Source organism: Hakea prostrata, chromosome 3 (genome assembly GCF_041222555.1).
Source record: "Hakea prostrata isolate BN-2017 chromosome 3, UWA_Hpros_2, whole genome shotgun sequence".
NCBI classification, from domain to species: domain Eukaryota; kingdom Viridiplantae; phylum Streptophyta; class Magnoliopsida; order Proteales; family Proteaceae; genus Hakea; species Hakea prostrata.
The window spans coordinates 57,805,780-57,821,790 of record NC_142602.1 but is presented as its reverse complement, the minus strand read 5'-3'; the positions used below and the strand labels follow the sequence as shown (position 1 = coordinate 57,821,790).

At 41.7% G+C, this 16,011-nt stretch overlaps 1 protein-coding gene across 1 annotated transcript in view; it reads right to left on the bottom strand.

Moving 5' to 3' along the window:
* Positions 1–15,524, bottom strand: part of LOC149022599 (uncharacterized) — a 46,241-nt gene extending 30,717 nt beyond the window's left edge. Inside the window, 3 exon segments of the mRNA XM_089150628.1 lie at positions 11,783–12,000; positions 15,347–15,406; positions 15,408–15,524. Of these exon segments, the coding sequence (XP_089006754.1) occupies positions 11,783–12,000; positions 15,347–15,406; positions 15,408–15,524 (395 nt within the window).
* Positions 15,525–16,011: the final 487 nt, after the last annotated feature.

Here is a 16,011-nt window from a genome sequence, read left to right as displayed (position 1 = left end):
GTTCTCGACTTCAATACTATGACGAGCAGCTAAAGCTTGCGAATTTGGATGTTGCCCGATTGAAGAGGGAGGTCGTAGTGCTTGAGGAGGAGAATCCTAAAGTTACTCGTCTCAAGAAGGATCTTGATCTAGCTAATAGTCGAATTGGAGCCTTGACTCGAGAGTTGAAGAATCACGAAGGAATAACTGCTGATTACGGCAAAAGAGTTGATGTCTTGACCAAAGAAAAAGAAGATCTTTAGAGAATGGTCATCCCCTCCAAGCCCGAACATATTCCCCAGGATCTTTGAAAAGCCTGCGTTCGGAAATATCTAAATAGCGTTCCATTCAATGAGTTGATGGTCCCCTACAATACTCAAGCCTATAGAGAAGGGCAGAATGACGTGTGGAAGGCCATTCTTTCGGTTGACCCTTCCTTTGACACTAATCCCTTCCAGGCAGTTTGTCACTCAGAAATATTCGAGAAGCTTCAAATGCCTTCTCCTGAGTGGGCTTGGGAAGATGATGACCCTTATCCGGCCGACCCAGATATTGATCTATATCTGAGTGACTCTCTAGCTCTTCCTGAAGATGAAGCTGTCGGTGAAAATTAGAACCCTCGGGAACAAACTTCAGTTGTGGATCCTTCAACCACGCTTGTTCATGAACCCGCACAAGGATGAATGTCTCTTTTTTTTTTGGTAAGGGTTGGCCCCCTATGGCCGCTTCCTGATGTAATGGAAAGACCTTCTTAATTCCTTGTCTTTAGAATTTTGTACTTGTAGTCATGATAGATTCATAGGATTTCCTTTCGGAGATATCTAGAATGTGAAAGCCTTACTCTTCGAGGACCCGGTCAGGTGTGGATTATGTTCCCTTTTGGAGCCCTAGCGAATTTTGATTGAAACTGGCATTCGGTTAGGAAGTCTCATTCGGTGCTAACCGATGCTTCATTTGTTTGGAAGTCTCATCCGGTTTTAAACCGATGCTTCATTTGTTTGGAAGTCTCATTCGGTTTTAAACCGATGCTTCATTTTTCGGAAGTCTCATTCGGTTTTAAACCGATGCTTCTTTTTTCGGAAGTCTCATTCGATTTTAAACCGATGCTTCGTTTTTTGGAAGTCTCATTCGGTGCAAAACTATGCTTCATCCTTCGGAAGTCTCATTCGGTGCAAACAGATGCTTCGTTTTTTGGAAGTCTCATTCGGTGCAAACCGATGCTTCATTTTTCAGAAGTCTCATTCAATGCAAACCAATGCTTCGCTCGAGGATCTCATTCGGTGTTACCTGAAGCCTTGCTTTTGAAAACTTAATAGTTTTCCTATTCTCATTAGTCTGCCTTTATTTCATCAGATTTTCCGAGGATTGCATTCGGTTTCATCTTCTAAAGAAACTCAAACGTTCTTTAGCATTTATTTCTAGGTTCATTTTTCCAAGGAAATAAGACGTCCTTTCGCATTTATTGCTTTTGGGTGACGGTTCCTTTCTCGAGCTGCGTTTCTTCATAATAGGCGTTTGAAATTCCACGTGGACGTACGTGACGGTTCTAATTTCCTTGTGTCAAATCTGAAGAGTTGTTGATTTCTAGCCGTTGATCTTGGATTTAATGATCGGTATTTGAACCGTCACTCCTCCTTGGCCCTTGATTCGACTTAGTCATGCCTCTTTGCCTTTGATCTTGAGGTTATTTAATCCTCTTTGTTGGTCTTCAACTTCTCATTTTTCCCTTTTGTGAAATCAACATTGTTCGAAGTCCCTGAGCTCCTCTACTCTCTTTGTTTCAATACTTTTGGTTGAGGATTTGCAGAAGATTTCTAAACAAGTAAGTTTCTTCTTTCTCTTGTTCCTTTATTATGATTTTTTGATTTCTTCCCTCTGAGAGACTCCAAGGCAGTGGTTCTATTACTTCTTTACCTGAGGTAGCAGGCTCTATCAGTTACTCGTGCACTTTGGGTTACCTGGTAGTAAGTGAAAGAATCACTGTTTTGGTGCCAAAATCTTTTTCTTTGACACCAAAGAATCTCTCAGGAGTGTCTTCAGGAGAAGACCAAAATTTTTATTTTGATTTTCCTCCTGGTCGCCTTGTAGACCCTAGGATCTTGGGTTTTCTCTTTTGAAGAGAATGTTTATTCTTCTTTTTCAGTGCCTCCAAAGTATAATTCTGACGCCGTTGAGGCCAATGCTGCTAAGAAGGTTACTTCAGCTGAAAAAAAGATCATTCGGTCTAAAGAGGAAAGGATGATTCCTTCTTCCAAGGTTTAGATCCCGAAGGCATCAACTGCAGCCTCCTTAGCATCTTCGGCCAAGTCCCCCTGGCTCTGAAGGGCCCTACGCGTCTCATTGCTACCTCGATGAAGAAGAATCGGGAGGTTTTCCAAGAGGCCGAGGGTGTTATTTCCAAGAGAAAGCGTCCTCGTCTCGACGATGAAGTGTATTGACCTTCCTGGACGTTGAAAAGGTCTGACTTCATGACGGGAAACTTTGAGAAGGCGTTGGAATGGTGTACCTTCGCCCAGATGCCAACAGAAAGCAGAGCTTTCAACGCTATTCCCGATGAAGCCTTCGTGAACTCATTAGTAATGTGAGTCTTTGAATCTTGTCTTTTTATTTCTTCTTTCCTTCTGGAGCATCTCTAATTCCCGAAGAACTCTTATAATGTTGCAGGAGTACTACTAATAATTTCCACAAACAAGTGGAGTTAGCCTTTTGGATTGGGAGATTGAACTCTGATCTTTCCAAGCTTCGGGAGGAAGCCAAAGCAAAAGATGCTAAGATTGATCGTCTTCGGGATAGGCTCTGGGAAGTGGCCAGAGTGAAGAATACCGAGATGAACGGCTTTCCTCAACCCCTGGATGTTCCTAAAGGGAGCATCCGTGGTTTAGATCGGGAAATTGGGAGGCTTTTGGGGAACTGAAGGAATCCAAAGCAAAGATCACCGAACTCCAAAGTTAGGCGTTCCTTCTAAACCCAAACATGTTCCTGTCGGGCTCGGAGAGCTTGCATCTTCAAATACTTGAACAATAAGCTTTTTACGATATGTTGAATATCTATAATATGCAGGCTTACCGAGATGGCCGAAACGAGGTTTGGAAGTTGATTTTGAAGAGAAATCCGGATTTTGATACGGCTCCTTACCAAAAACATTGTCATCTTGAAGTGTTTGAAAAGCTGAAACTCCCCTTTCCCGATTGGGCCAAAGACTTGGTGGACCAGCTTGTTCCTGATCCGGACATAAAGCTCTATCTTGATGATTCTCCTCCTCTATCCATGACCGTGGAAGTGATTTATGAAGAGCTTGGCCCGAACATCAATCTTGCTAAGGATCGGGCTTCCTCCTCGATTGAAAAGGTTAAGGAGGACAAAGCCTAGAGTTCGTCGTTTTTCACGTTCTTCGATCTTCTTACATTTAGTTAGGGGAAGCTTACGTAACTCTTCGCAGTCCTTCACCAGGGAAAAGCTAGACGAAGGGTATGGAATTGTGTCATTCCTCCCAACCTTTTCTAGGTGGGAGCTTACGGAACTCTTCACAATCACCGAGGGTGAAAGAGATCTTACTTTGGTAGTTCTTCCTGTTCTTCATTCTTATTACCTCTGGAAAGTGGTAGCTTATGGAACTCTTTGCAATCACTACTGATGATACTTAGAATTTACCGTTTTGACAGAACAAAGAAACTGGTCTTGACAACTGTTGCTTCATATGTATCCTTCAAAAGGAGTACTTTTAATTTTGTAAAGGTTGACCCCTTCTGGTCGTTAAAGAAATAAAGAAGTATCCTTTAATTCTTCATATGTATTCTAACCGAAGCTTTATACCAATAAAATTCCTTAGAACTTTTCCTTTAGTTGGTCGGAACCGGGTTGTGAAAAATCTTATTCGGCCATAACCGAAGCCTCTACTTAGAGATTCCTAAGAATTCTTCTAAGCTTTCAGAGGTCCCACTCGGGTTTTAAACCAATGCCTCTACTCCTGAGAATTCTTCTAAGCTTTCGGAGGACCCACTCGGGTTTTAAACCGATGCCTCTACTTAGAGATTCTTGAGAGTTCTTATAAGCTTTTGGAGGTCTCACTCGGGTTTTAAACCGATGCCTCTACTTAGAGATTCCTCGAATTCTTTTAAGCTTTAGGAGGTCCCACTCGGGTTTTAAACCGATGCCTCTACTTAGAGATTCCTGAGAATTCTTCTAAGCTTGGAGGTCTTATCCAGGCATTGCCCTGTAATCAACATACTTAAGAATTTCCTAAAAAAAACTTAAGAATTTTTAAGCCTTTTACCTTGTAAAATTCCGTAGAATTTTTATGGTTAGGTCTCATTCGAGGTTTTAAACCGAAGTCTTTTGATTTAACACAAACATCATTCATAGATGATATATTGCCCCCAATTAAAGGATTTGGTGTTTGAAATTGGAAATTGCATTGAATAATCATAATGTTCTACATTAGAATAAAAAATGTTAAATCCCTACAAATAGTATTTCTTCAAATGCCTTGCATTCCATGACCAATCGAGCTCGTGTTCAGAGCTATATGCTTTAACTTGTATGCTCCCGAATTGACCGGCTTCACTATCATATATGGGCCATCCCATGAGGGATCTAGCTTCTTTTGGTGTCGTGGGTCTGAAGCCAAAGTGTTCCTCGTAACCGGATCTCCCGATCGGTATTGTCGATGCTTTACTCGAGAGTTATAATGTGATGCTATCCTCCATTGGTAGTGTTGAGTTCGGGCAACAGCTCTTGTCCGAACTTCATCCAACAATTCAAGCTGTCTAGCAATCCCCGTTTGAAGGAGTTTTCTAGTGGGGGTTCGAATCATGGTTCAAAGACGCCCAAAGAACGTTTGGTAACTCTTCGACCCACAAAGCTTTGTCGACTCCGAGTCTTTTCTTCATTCCTTCTAGCAACGTTCGATTCGTGACTTCTACTTGGCCATTGCTCGAGGATATGCCACGGCGACATTCGGTGTAGTCTGCAGAATTGTTCGAAATGCAGGATTGTCAAACTATGTCCCGTGATTGGTAACAATGATTTTTGGGATCTCGAATTGATAGATGATAGACTCCAATACGAACTTCTCCACCTTCTTTTTAGTAATTGCCGCCAGAGGGTTTGCTTCTACCGACTTGGTGAAATAGTCGATTGCCATAATGAGATATTCCCGACCACCAGATGCTTTGGTGAATTTACCCATAATATCAATTCCCCACATCGCAAAAGGAATGGGATCAAGAATTGAAGTCAGGGTTTCTGCAAGCTTCTTTGATACTGTAGCATGAATTTAACAATTGGTGCAACGACGAACATATTGCATTGCGGCTTCTTGAATTTTTGGCCAGTATAGCCCGAGCCTGAGGATTTTGTGAGCCAAGGCCCGACCGCCCATATGAACCCCACAAATCCCCTCGTGAACCTCTCGCCAAAGCGATTCTTGATCATTCGGGCCCCAAACATCTGAGGAGTGGCCCAGCATAAGATCTTCGGTATAATCTTCCATTTTGCATGGTGAATCTTGAAGCTCGTACTCAAATCATCCTGGCCTCTTTTGCATCTTCTGGCAGCTTGTCGTCTCAAATGTACTCCACAATCGGGTCCATCCAACAACGCTCGGTTTCAATATATGATAGCTCCTTTTCCTGATTGCTCGGGAATTCCACCTCTTCTATATAGACCGAAGGCTCGAGCATCTTTTCTTTTGGCGTTAGCCAATCTTGAGAGTTCATCCGCCATCGTATTCTCCTTCCTGGATCTGACATACTTTCAGATCTTTGAATTCCTTTCGTAATGCTCGCACGATTTCCTCGATATTTCTGGCAGTCGGGGTACCTTGATGCCGTATTCTTCTTGCACTTGATTGATAATAAGTTGTGAGACACTAAAGATAATTACATCATCTATTGCCAGGGCCTTAGCCAAATGGAGTCCAGCTATCAAAGCCTCATATTTTGCTTCGTTGTTGCTTGAAAGGCAAACCTTAAAGCATAACAAATGATAAAACCTACTAGACTCTTAAGTAGGACTCCTGCTCTAGCTCCATGCTTATTGCTTGAACTGTCTACGTAAACCTCTCACATGTTTGGGATACTCGGTTCAGCTTTCTTCCTCCACGAGAGTTCTAGTTTCCACGACAAAATCCGCTAGTGCTTGGGCTTTAATTGTTGAGCGAGGTTTGAAATTTACTTGAAATTCCCCAAGCTCAACCGACCATGCTAGCATTCTTCCGGGAGCATCAGGCTTATAGAGAACTTTTTCAAAGGGAAAGTAGTTAACACCTCTATTGGATGTGCAGGACGTATAGACCCAGGGGCCCTGCGAGGCCAAACCCCCCGAACTTTGTGAGCTGCGTTTCGCATCAAGGAGTACATGGCTAATGTAGTAGATTGGCCATTGCTTCGTTTTTTTTCCCCGGAGGGGGAACACCTCGGGGGGTGAGATGTGGCCAAGTAGACTTGCAAAGTTCACCGTTCTCCGGCCGAGATAAGAGAGGGTGGCGCCGCAGTGTTTCCTTCAAGTTTTTCCTTCAAGTTTTCCCCGCTGCCATCATGAGTGCCAATACCTACTTCTCGATTTGTGAGTATTGTGTTTCTGCATCAAGGAGTACATGGCTAATGTAGTAGATTGGCCATTGCTTCCTTTTCTTCTCCCGAACGAGAACTGCACTCACGGCCGAGTGAGATGTGGCCAAGTAGACTTGCAAAGTTTCCACCGTTCTCCGGCCGAGATAAGAGAGGTGGTTTGCTGAGTGTTTCCTTCAAGTTTTTGAACACCTTTTGGCATTCGTCGGCCCATCGTGTTTCCTTACTCCCCCTCAAATCCTTCAAAGCTTTGAAGAAAGAAAGACACTTCTCCCCAACTGTGATATAAAGCGATTCAATGCCACCACTCTCCCTATCAGACATTGCACATCCCAAACGGTTTTTAGAGGTTCGATGTTGATCAAAGCTTGTATCTTGGATGGATTAGCCTCTATACCCCTTTGAGATACCATAAACCCCAAGAATTTTCCCGAGGATACGCCGAACGCACACTTCTTTGGGTTCAGCTGCATTTGGTATTTAAAATCCCTCTCGCTAGATAGCAATATGTCACGAAAGTGCCACGCTCTTCACTAACATATCATCCACATAAGCCTCCGTGTTCTTCCGGATCAGATCCTTGAAGATCTTGTTTATTGCTCTCTGATAAGTAGCTCCCACATTCTTCAGATCGAACGGCATGACTTTGTAGTAAACACTTTCACGATTGGTCATGAAAGACGTGAACTTTTCATCTTCTTGACTCATTAGGATCTGGTTATATCCCGAATAGGCATCCATTAAACTCAGGGTTTCATATCCTGCTGTGACATCTATTAAGAGATCTATTCGGGGTAAAGGATAGCAAATCCTTCGGGCAAGACTTGTTGAGGTCTCAGTAATCGTACACATCCTCCATTTCCCATTTGCCTTCTTGACCATTACCATATTGGCCAAACAAGTCGGGCATTCACTAGGCTCAATGAACCCCGAATTCTTCAACTTCTCAACTTCTCCTTTGATAGCTTTGTGCTTCTCCATTGAGAAGTTCCTTCTCCTTTGGACCACAGGTTTTGCCTTTGGGTCTATCCAAAGCTTGTGTTCCGCCACTTTTCGATCTATTCCTGGCATGTCTTTAGCAGACCATGTGAATACATCTTTATTTTCCTGAAGGAAATTCTTTAGTTTTGACTTGAATTCCTCCAGTTGTTCGGATCCAATATGAATCGTTCTTTTTTCATCATCGGGATCCAGCTGGATTCATTCCAACTTCTCCATCGGCTCAGGCCTTTGCATTTCATCTTCGTCCTGATCGTCACGTATTTCAATCAGTAATGCCTTGACCTTCTTTGGTCCATCCTTGTCCTTCAGATACGCCACATAGCATTGTCGGGAGATTCTTTGATCGGAAGATACTTGACCAATTCCCTTATCAGTTGGGAATTTGATCCTCATATGCTTCGTTGAAACAACAACACCTAGCTTTGTTAAGGATGGCCTGCCAAGAATGACATTACATGCCGAAAGCTCCCGAACCACCAGGAAATTCACCAGAATCGTAGTTTCCTTGGGGAGATTTCGGACCAAAAGGTCCAGTTGAACTGATCCTTCGGCTATGGGTGACGAACCAGCAAACCCATACAAATGCGTAGACGACAGCTTCATTAAGTCCTTCTCAACTTTCAATTTCTGATAAGCTTCATAGGACAAAAGATCTGCCAAAGATCGTGTATTGACCAGTACTTTATACACCTCCTGGCGCCCGATCTCCACCTTGATTACTATGGCATCATCATGAGGTGTACATACACCTCTTTCGCTCTTCATCATCAAAGGTAATCGAACTTTCACCATTTGGCCTCTTCCATTTTTGCCTCTCTCCGGGTCCCAACGAACTTGGATTTGGCCTTCACTTTCGAAGGACTTCGGTCGGGTCCTCCAAATATAGTTAAGATAGGGGATTGGCTAGCATCAATCACCTCCTTTCCCTTCTTTGATTTGGGAACCTTGACTCGTCGATCTCGGCTTCCCAAATGTTCCCTTTTCTCAACAGCTATTCTTGGCTCAGGTTTGTCGCCCTTTGATAAAACGGAGAGATGCCCCCGAGATATCAATCTCTCAAATATCAGCCTTCGTGTGTCTACACTCATTGGTGTAATGCCCGTAATCTTTATGAAAATGACAATACTTCTCCATGTTACACTCTCCTGGCTTAGATATGACCTTTGGTGGCCATTTCAAAATATATTGATTTTTTTATGGTATTCAAAATTTCCAACCGAGGAGTATTCAATGGTGTGTACTTACTTTGGTCGAGGAACGCTGCCTCCATGCCGAACAGGGGTTTCCTCACCCGATCATGATTGGGCTGCTTTGGGTTCTGTTTTCTTTCGTGAGCCTTCTGCTTCTTTGTTAGAGGTCTTTGTTTCCCCTTGGCACGCATCCAGAATTTTGTTCACCTCTGCTTGCTTTTGACATCTTTGCACCAACTCGGCGTAGGTAGTTGGGCATGTCCCGAGTAATAACTCCGGGAAGCCTCGGGTTTGTAAGTCCAAGGGTGAACAGAGCGGTTTCAGCTACCCGCTCATCCAAATTCTCAATCTCCATAGTGACCTTGTTGAATCTCTTCGGGTATTCCCGAATTGATTCGTTCTTCCCTTGCTTAATAGTGAATAGAGTTTCCTCCGTCTTCTTGTTTGAATTCCACTCTAGAAGCGACCGATAAATTTTCGTGCCAATTCCTCAAAATCGACAATTCTTCCCGAAGGAAGATTCAAAAACCACTTCTGTGCTGCCCTAGTCAAGGAGGAACCGAACACTCTACAAATGATTTCATCAGAGTTACCAGCTAATGCCATAGTCTGCTGGTAGTAGCTAATATGGGCAATGGGATCTCCTGAATCGTCGAACGAGGAGAAAGTTGGGAGCCGGATATTGTAAGGAAACTCAAATCCAGTTATAGCTTCAACGAATGGGGTCTTTTTGATGACCGAATAAATGTCATCAGTCATCCTTCCTCGGGAATGTTGTCCCAGCCTCTGATTGATATCAGCAAGCTCTTGACCAATGTGCATCGAACGTCCACCACCGATCCGAATGCTTTCTTGACCCGAACGTTTGGAGGTTGGCGAGTGAGTGCGTACTCCTTTGTCCAATCTCGTTAATGTTTGGGTTCGGCTCGTTTGAGGTTGTTCATGCCGATCATCCCTTTTGGGTAAATCCCCAGTTCTCAATTCTCTGTTTCGCCCTCGGGAATCCCCCTGCAAGTTTTGGCCATAATTTTGGCCTTCAGCTGGTTGCCCATCTCCTTGTGGGAATGCCCTCGCGGTGGCCGTATAAGCATCTCTGCCTCTCCCACAAGCCTTCTAGCCTCCTGTTGGTCAAGAGCCTGGGGAGCCACCACCTACCTGACCAATGTACGAAGCGTCTGGTTCATCTCCATAAACTAGAGCTGCATTTGATCCAATTGTTGTTGGAGAGGATTTGGGGGGGTTCAAGCGTTCGTTACCGCCCAATCCTCCATCTTCACCCACTTCACGAGCACGACTTCCTTCAGGGATATCTTTTGGATCGTTCCCTTCTAGGAGTCGAGTGCTAGGCTCTTGTTGAGCCGCTGCAACTGCTGCTGCTGACCTGGTAACCATGACTTTCTGAAGCATTTCCCACAGATGGCGCCAAATGATGCGTCCAAAATCTGCTCAGCCCTTAGATCATTGATGAATGACTTGCAAAACAATCGTCAGATGTGGCCCAGCCGTGGGGGTTGGGAGGCCACCTCCGAAGGCTAAGTCCGTTGATGAACTGATCATAAAGGCTTTGGCTAGTTGCAAAGCAAAAGTTTTAATACGATTCAGTTACCTTCTTTGTACGTAGGTTATGACTTATATAGTTTTTACCTTCTGATCTTGTCCGTTGAACCCGTTCGAGCCTTCTCCTAGTAGCCATCGGATCTTTACGGTTAGACCTAATCGTGGGGTGATGGACAACTTCCTTTAATCACACGATCCTTTGTTGCGGGTGCGGCGATTACCCCAATTTGCACGATTGTCCGCTTCGGCGCTAATAACCGCCTCTTGGTGGGTTATCCATCCCGAGATTCCTGGGTGTGTGCTTGCCTTCTGAACGTGCAAGGTTTCTTCCTTAGCATCCTACCCTTAAATCCGGTTCATTCGAACCTAAAACGGTCAAATCTTTCCTGACCGAGGTCAAGGGTTGAACCGAGGGTGAACCCGGTTTCTTCATATTTTTCCCGTATCAGAGGCACTCTTTAATTAACGGAAAAATCTGCTAAATTTGGCTTGTCCGATGATACCTCCCTTCAATCTTGGACATTCAAGTCGATGTTCATATTCTCAAGCTTCACACACTCTAGATTGAGACTACTTCAAATTGCACAAATCCCCACAAAACCGTGATCGACCATTCTTTTGTATCCAAGTAATAAATCATCAATACTGTCGGAATATGATGTTGGATCAAGAAGCAAGAACCACACTGTTGAGAGGTGAGAGCTACCTAGGAAAAGGAGGGAAGAGAGAGCAAAAGGTTACAGGGTGCCGGGACACGACGTGGCTTTGCTAAAACAGATAAACAGCAAGGAGCCACCTTGTGGTCGTGGGGTGGCTGTCAATAGAACCCGCCCAAACTCACCCTGAACCAAATTTTCATCTGAAGGGCTTGGTTTTGGTTACAAATAAATTGGCCCTGATATAGGTTGCATGGATTTTGGTTTAGGGCCATAGGCCATCCAGCTGTGGCCGACCCTTCCCGATCTTAGTTTAATTACTCAACTTCTCGATGTATGAGGGTATCATGTGTAACGTATTGTTCATCTAATATGATGCTTCTCTTTTCTCTTTTTCCTGATGTTATGTTCTCATAGGCATTCACTTTTTTGGAATTTACAATTTGTATGTGTAGTCCGATTCTCTCCACCCGGGCAGTCGTCCTCCCATCCCCCATCTCACAAATGGCTTGCACACGGTGCACAGATACACATGGTGCATAGATAGGCCTATGTCAACCCAACAATGAGGGTGGAAGGATGGGGGGATGGCTTGTCTAGATGGAGAAAAACTGATTTCTTGTATGTGAATTATTTTCAGTGTAATTAACAGGAAAAGGAAAAAGTATTTTCGACATAACAAGACCCATAGCTATTGTTGTATCAAAAAAAAAAAAAAAAAAGACCCATAGCTATTGAAGCTATAAACGAAAAAGGAGATAAAAAGCTAGCTCAAGTTGGACCAATTAGAATTAAGTTAGAATTAAGTCAAGTTAGAAGAAGAACTTACTCGAGAACATCAGTCTTGAACTTAAATATTTCCTGAAGCATTTTCCAGAAGAAAGGACTGAATGCATTAGATTTCTGCGCAAACAAGCTAGATAACCCATTTCGGCTTCCCCATTCGCAACCTTGACCCTTGTCTAAGCTCACTGCGAATGACATATCCGAAACCTCCATCTCCACTCCAAGACTCTCGAAGAACTCCATCATATTTGGATACGTTACCTATCCATCAAACCCAAGCAATTCCCCATTTTAGAAATTCCAAGTAACAAATTTCTACTTTCCAATTATTTTCGTTTTCTTCATTTTCACTTTGGGGCCCATTCTTTTTAACATTTACTTAAATTTGGTTCTGTCAGTAACATTTTTCTCTATTGGTGAAAAAAATCTGTTGGGCTCTATGATAATAGACAATTTTATTCTCAATTGGTTGACTAGTGGTGTATAATCGGATTCTCAATAACCAAGATAATATAACTACAATGATCTTTAAGAATAGTTGATAGGTGTTTATTAAAATGCCTGTAATTTTATTCTTAAAGAAATCAAGCTAGTGAAAAAATCAAGGGCTCCATAAAAACACAAGTCACCTAGCCGATCATGTCAAACAAATCAAGGGCTCCATAAAGGCCCATCACAGGGAACTGAGGAATCCATGACAAAATCTAGGGGACCAACTCTTACAAGCATTTGATGCGTTGAGATGTCAAGGCCCATTTAACATGTTGGTGGCTTAGGCCTGAGTTTGAACACAATAGGTTGATATGTATCGTATCCAATTTGTTTGACTTCAAGGGTTAACCTTTTCTTTGTTTTTGGTAAAGAAGCGTTACCCTTTAAATGCAAGTACACAGTTCAAAAAGATTCAGGCTCAAATAAAGGTCATTTTATATTCTAAAATCATTTTTATTAATTTTTTGTTACAAAATGGGGTCAAAAGACGAAAAAAACAAAACCAAATCAAACAAAAGTACAATTCTTGAAAAAATCCTTTCTAAGGATGTCTGTCATTTCTTGTGGGGGATCATTGAAAAAGACCAGATCAACTCTTCCAATTAGCCGTCTCTTAGACAACTAATCAGCAGCCTTGTTATTTTGATATGGAAAATAAAAGCTTCCAAGTAGAATAGAAAATTGTTCAAATTGTTTGAAAAATAAAAAAAAAAATTATTATTACTATCCAATTTTTTTTTTCTTCGATTTGAGAATAAAGGGCTTAAGTCGGCTTATTCAAGCCATAATTAATCCTCTAAGCATGAGCTTATAATGTGGAACAAAAAGAGGAGAATAGAGAAATGGGATTCGAAGAGTTCTGTAGCACTAGGCTTTGTTCTTATTGATAAGTTTTTTAATTAATTATTATTTATGGTAGACATTATAAGATAATTTTAATAGTGAGAAAATCATATATATTTTTTTAATATTTTTGTCAAATAATTGGTCTTCTAGCAACATCTTGTCAATTGAATTAAGTTTTACGGTCAATGGTGGATTAGTAGAGCGGTTAAAAGCCCAACCTCCCACAGGGAGGTCCTCGGTTTGCACCCATCCGACGACACCCATATTAATAATATTCCCCCCACCCCTATATATAAACTCTTTGGATTCAAAAAAAAAAGTTTTACGTAGTGGTTTATTTGAGGTCAAAGATTCTTTCTATTTTCTTAAGGTTTCTTTAAGACCTTGTCACTTTATATTCAAATGAATCAGAACTTACTTTTAAATTATAATTCTAAAGTTTTATAGATAGTGGATGTCATAATCCAGATGTCTCAGAATTTTTTTTCTTTATTATTATTATCTTTTGAATGTCCTAGTTCAAGTAATCTATTTTTCCAAACAACCTTTTATTGATTGTACCCAAAATTGATATTAAATTTCCTATAATAATTTTCTCTCGCTAAGGTTTCTGGTTTTGATTGAAAAACATCAATGATTTTTCATATAAAAAAGGATGAATTTTCGTACCTGTGTAATATACATTGGTACATATAGCTAAAGTGGAAACATTCAACTATATATGGATTGCTCTATATCAATAATGAATTGTACCTCTTGGGGAAGAGGTCATAAATTCAACTCTCCAAGTGATATATGTAAGAGTCTGAATCATTACCCTAAAGCATAAAATGTTATCCTTACACATCTCAGCCACAAAATCAAGTGGGGTCCACAGAAAAAGAAAAAAAAATCAAGAGGGAACGGGATCCACACCAATACCTAGTGGCCCCTCCCTATTTTGTGGTCTGGAAGCATACCTAGTGGCCCCTCCCTATTTTGTGGTCCGGAAGCATACCTAGTGGCCCCTCCCTATTTTGTGGTCCGGAAGCTTACCTAGTGGTTCGACCCTCCATATTTTGTGGTCTGAGAGCACATCTCCGTCAGAATCACATATTCCAAACTCTATATGTAATAGTAGGGGTGTCAAAACCTAATATGAACCATTAAAACCGGAACTGGCCCGCTATAACCCGAACCAGGTCAAACCGGAGCTTAATGGGCTATGTTTGGGCTGAACAACCTCAGCCCACAATGGTTTGGGTTGGGCCGGGCCAGCCCGTGTGTATGCCCGTTAGCCCGAACCGTTTGGCCCAAAACCAACCCGAACCAACCCGTTAAACTTTGTTATAAAAAAATAAAATAAATTAAATTTAAATGTAAAAGACAATAAAACCCCCAAGTATCCATTGTTTTCCCTTAATGGTTTTGCTTTGGAATATGCAAACATCAAGCTTGTCAAAGCTTTCGCCATTTGGAGGATGGGCTTAGTAAATATTTAGCAAGTGTATTATCATTTGAAAAATCTTTTAATGCTTTATTTTGATCCATTTTTACAAGTGTAAAAAAGGGGGACGAAAATAAGCAAATACAACCCACTAAAATTCATGAAGATGTCAACTTTCTTTTGTATATTAGTTCTTTAAGTTTTATTTCTTTATAGAAAAAAGAAGGTAACACAAAAGACTTTGGAGATAACTTAATGCTTTTATGTGTTGACATACTCTTGATAAATTTCACATATCAACAAGGTACTCAAAACATACTGCTAATAAAAACCCAAACCCCAAACCGTTGGTAAACTTAATTCTAAACCGTTAGCCCAAACAGTTAGTGAGCCCCGAACCCCAAACCGCACCGGCTTAGAAACCGTTATTTTCTTAATGAGCTATGTTTGGGTTGGAGTATTTTTCAGCCGAAACCCTTAGGCCCGATCGAAACAGGCCCAACCAAACCGTTTTACTACCGTATGTAATAGTCCCCACTTATTAATATAAAGTTACTAATTAAAGAAGAAAAAAAATGAAAAGTATTATGCTGTTTCAGATTCGAATATTACCATTCAATTTTATTTGCTCAAAAATTAAACAATTTTACCATTCCAATTATATTATATTTGGCTAAATTTCCGAGTTGACGTTTGACAGCGGTGGTCAGCGAACATTATCCTTTTGCGACTTTGGATGCAACGTTAGCAATTCGAAACCATGCAATGAAACCATGCAATGAAACAAAACCTAAAAGCGCAAGACCGAGAGAGAGGACTGAAGGAGAAGAAGAATTTCTTAGCGCGGTTGAAGGCCATGAAGCTGAGATCCAAATCGACGCCGTCGACGGTGACGGTTCTGGCGCTGGCCTTCGAAGTAATCCTCCTTCTCATACAACACCACCTTCACTCCTGCTTGGGTAAGTTCTAAGTACGCAGAGATCAGTCCACTAATCCCTGCTCCGATCACTGCCACTCTCATCTTTCACTTAATTGGTTAGCATCAGTCTAAAGCAGAATATCTTCTTTCCTGCTTCATTAAATCCATAATCTCGAAATCAGCACCAGAGATTCAGAGATTTCAGACAGAAGCAACTTTAACAGAAAAGAAAAACAGAAATGCGCTCAATCGAGAACTTCGCATTCCGAATTAAAATTGACAAAATTATAGAAGACGTTCGTTGCTCTCACACAAGCCTAAAACTAAAAATCGATGGTAAGACTATCACATTTATCAATAGAGAACAGCAAGCACTTGGGAGAATGGAGAATACCTAAACTCAAGAGCAGTTTTGCAACAACAGATCTGAATCTCTTTAACACCACTACAACTTTCAAAATCCAATTAGCAGCCGATGATAACGAATGGAAGCCCTCAATTCAGATTCCTACATTACCGATTGGTCGATTCTCAACAATCACATAAAGAAAGAGCAGAAGAACAGAGACATCCAGAGAAGACAGGACTA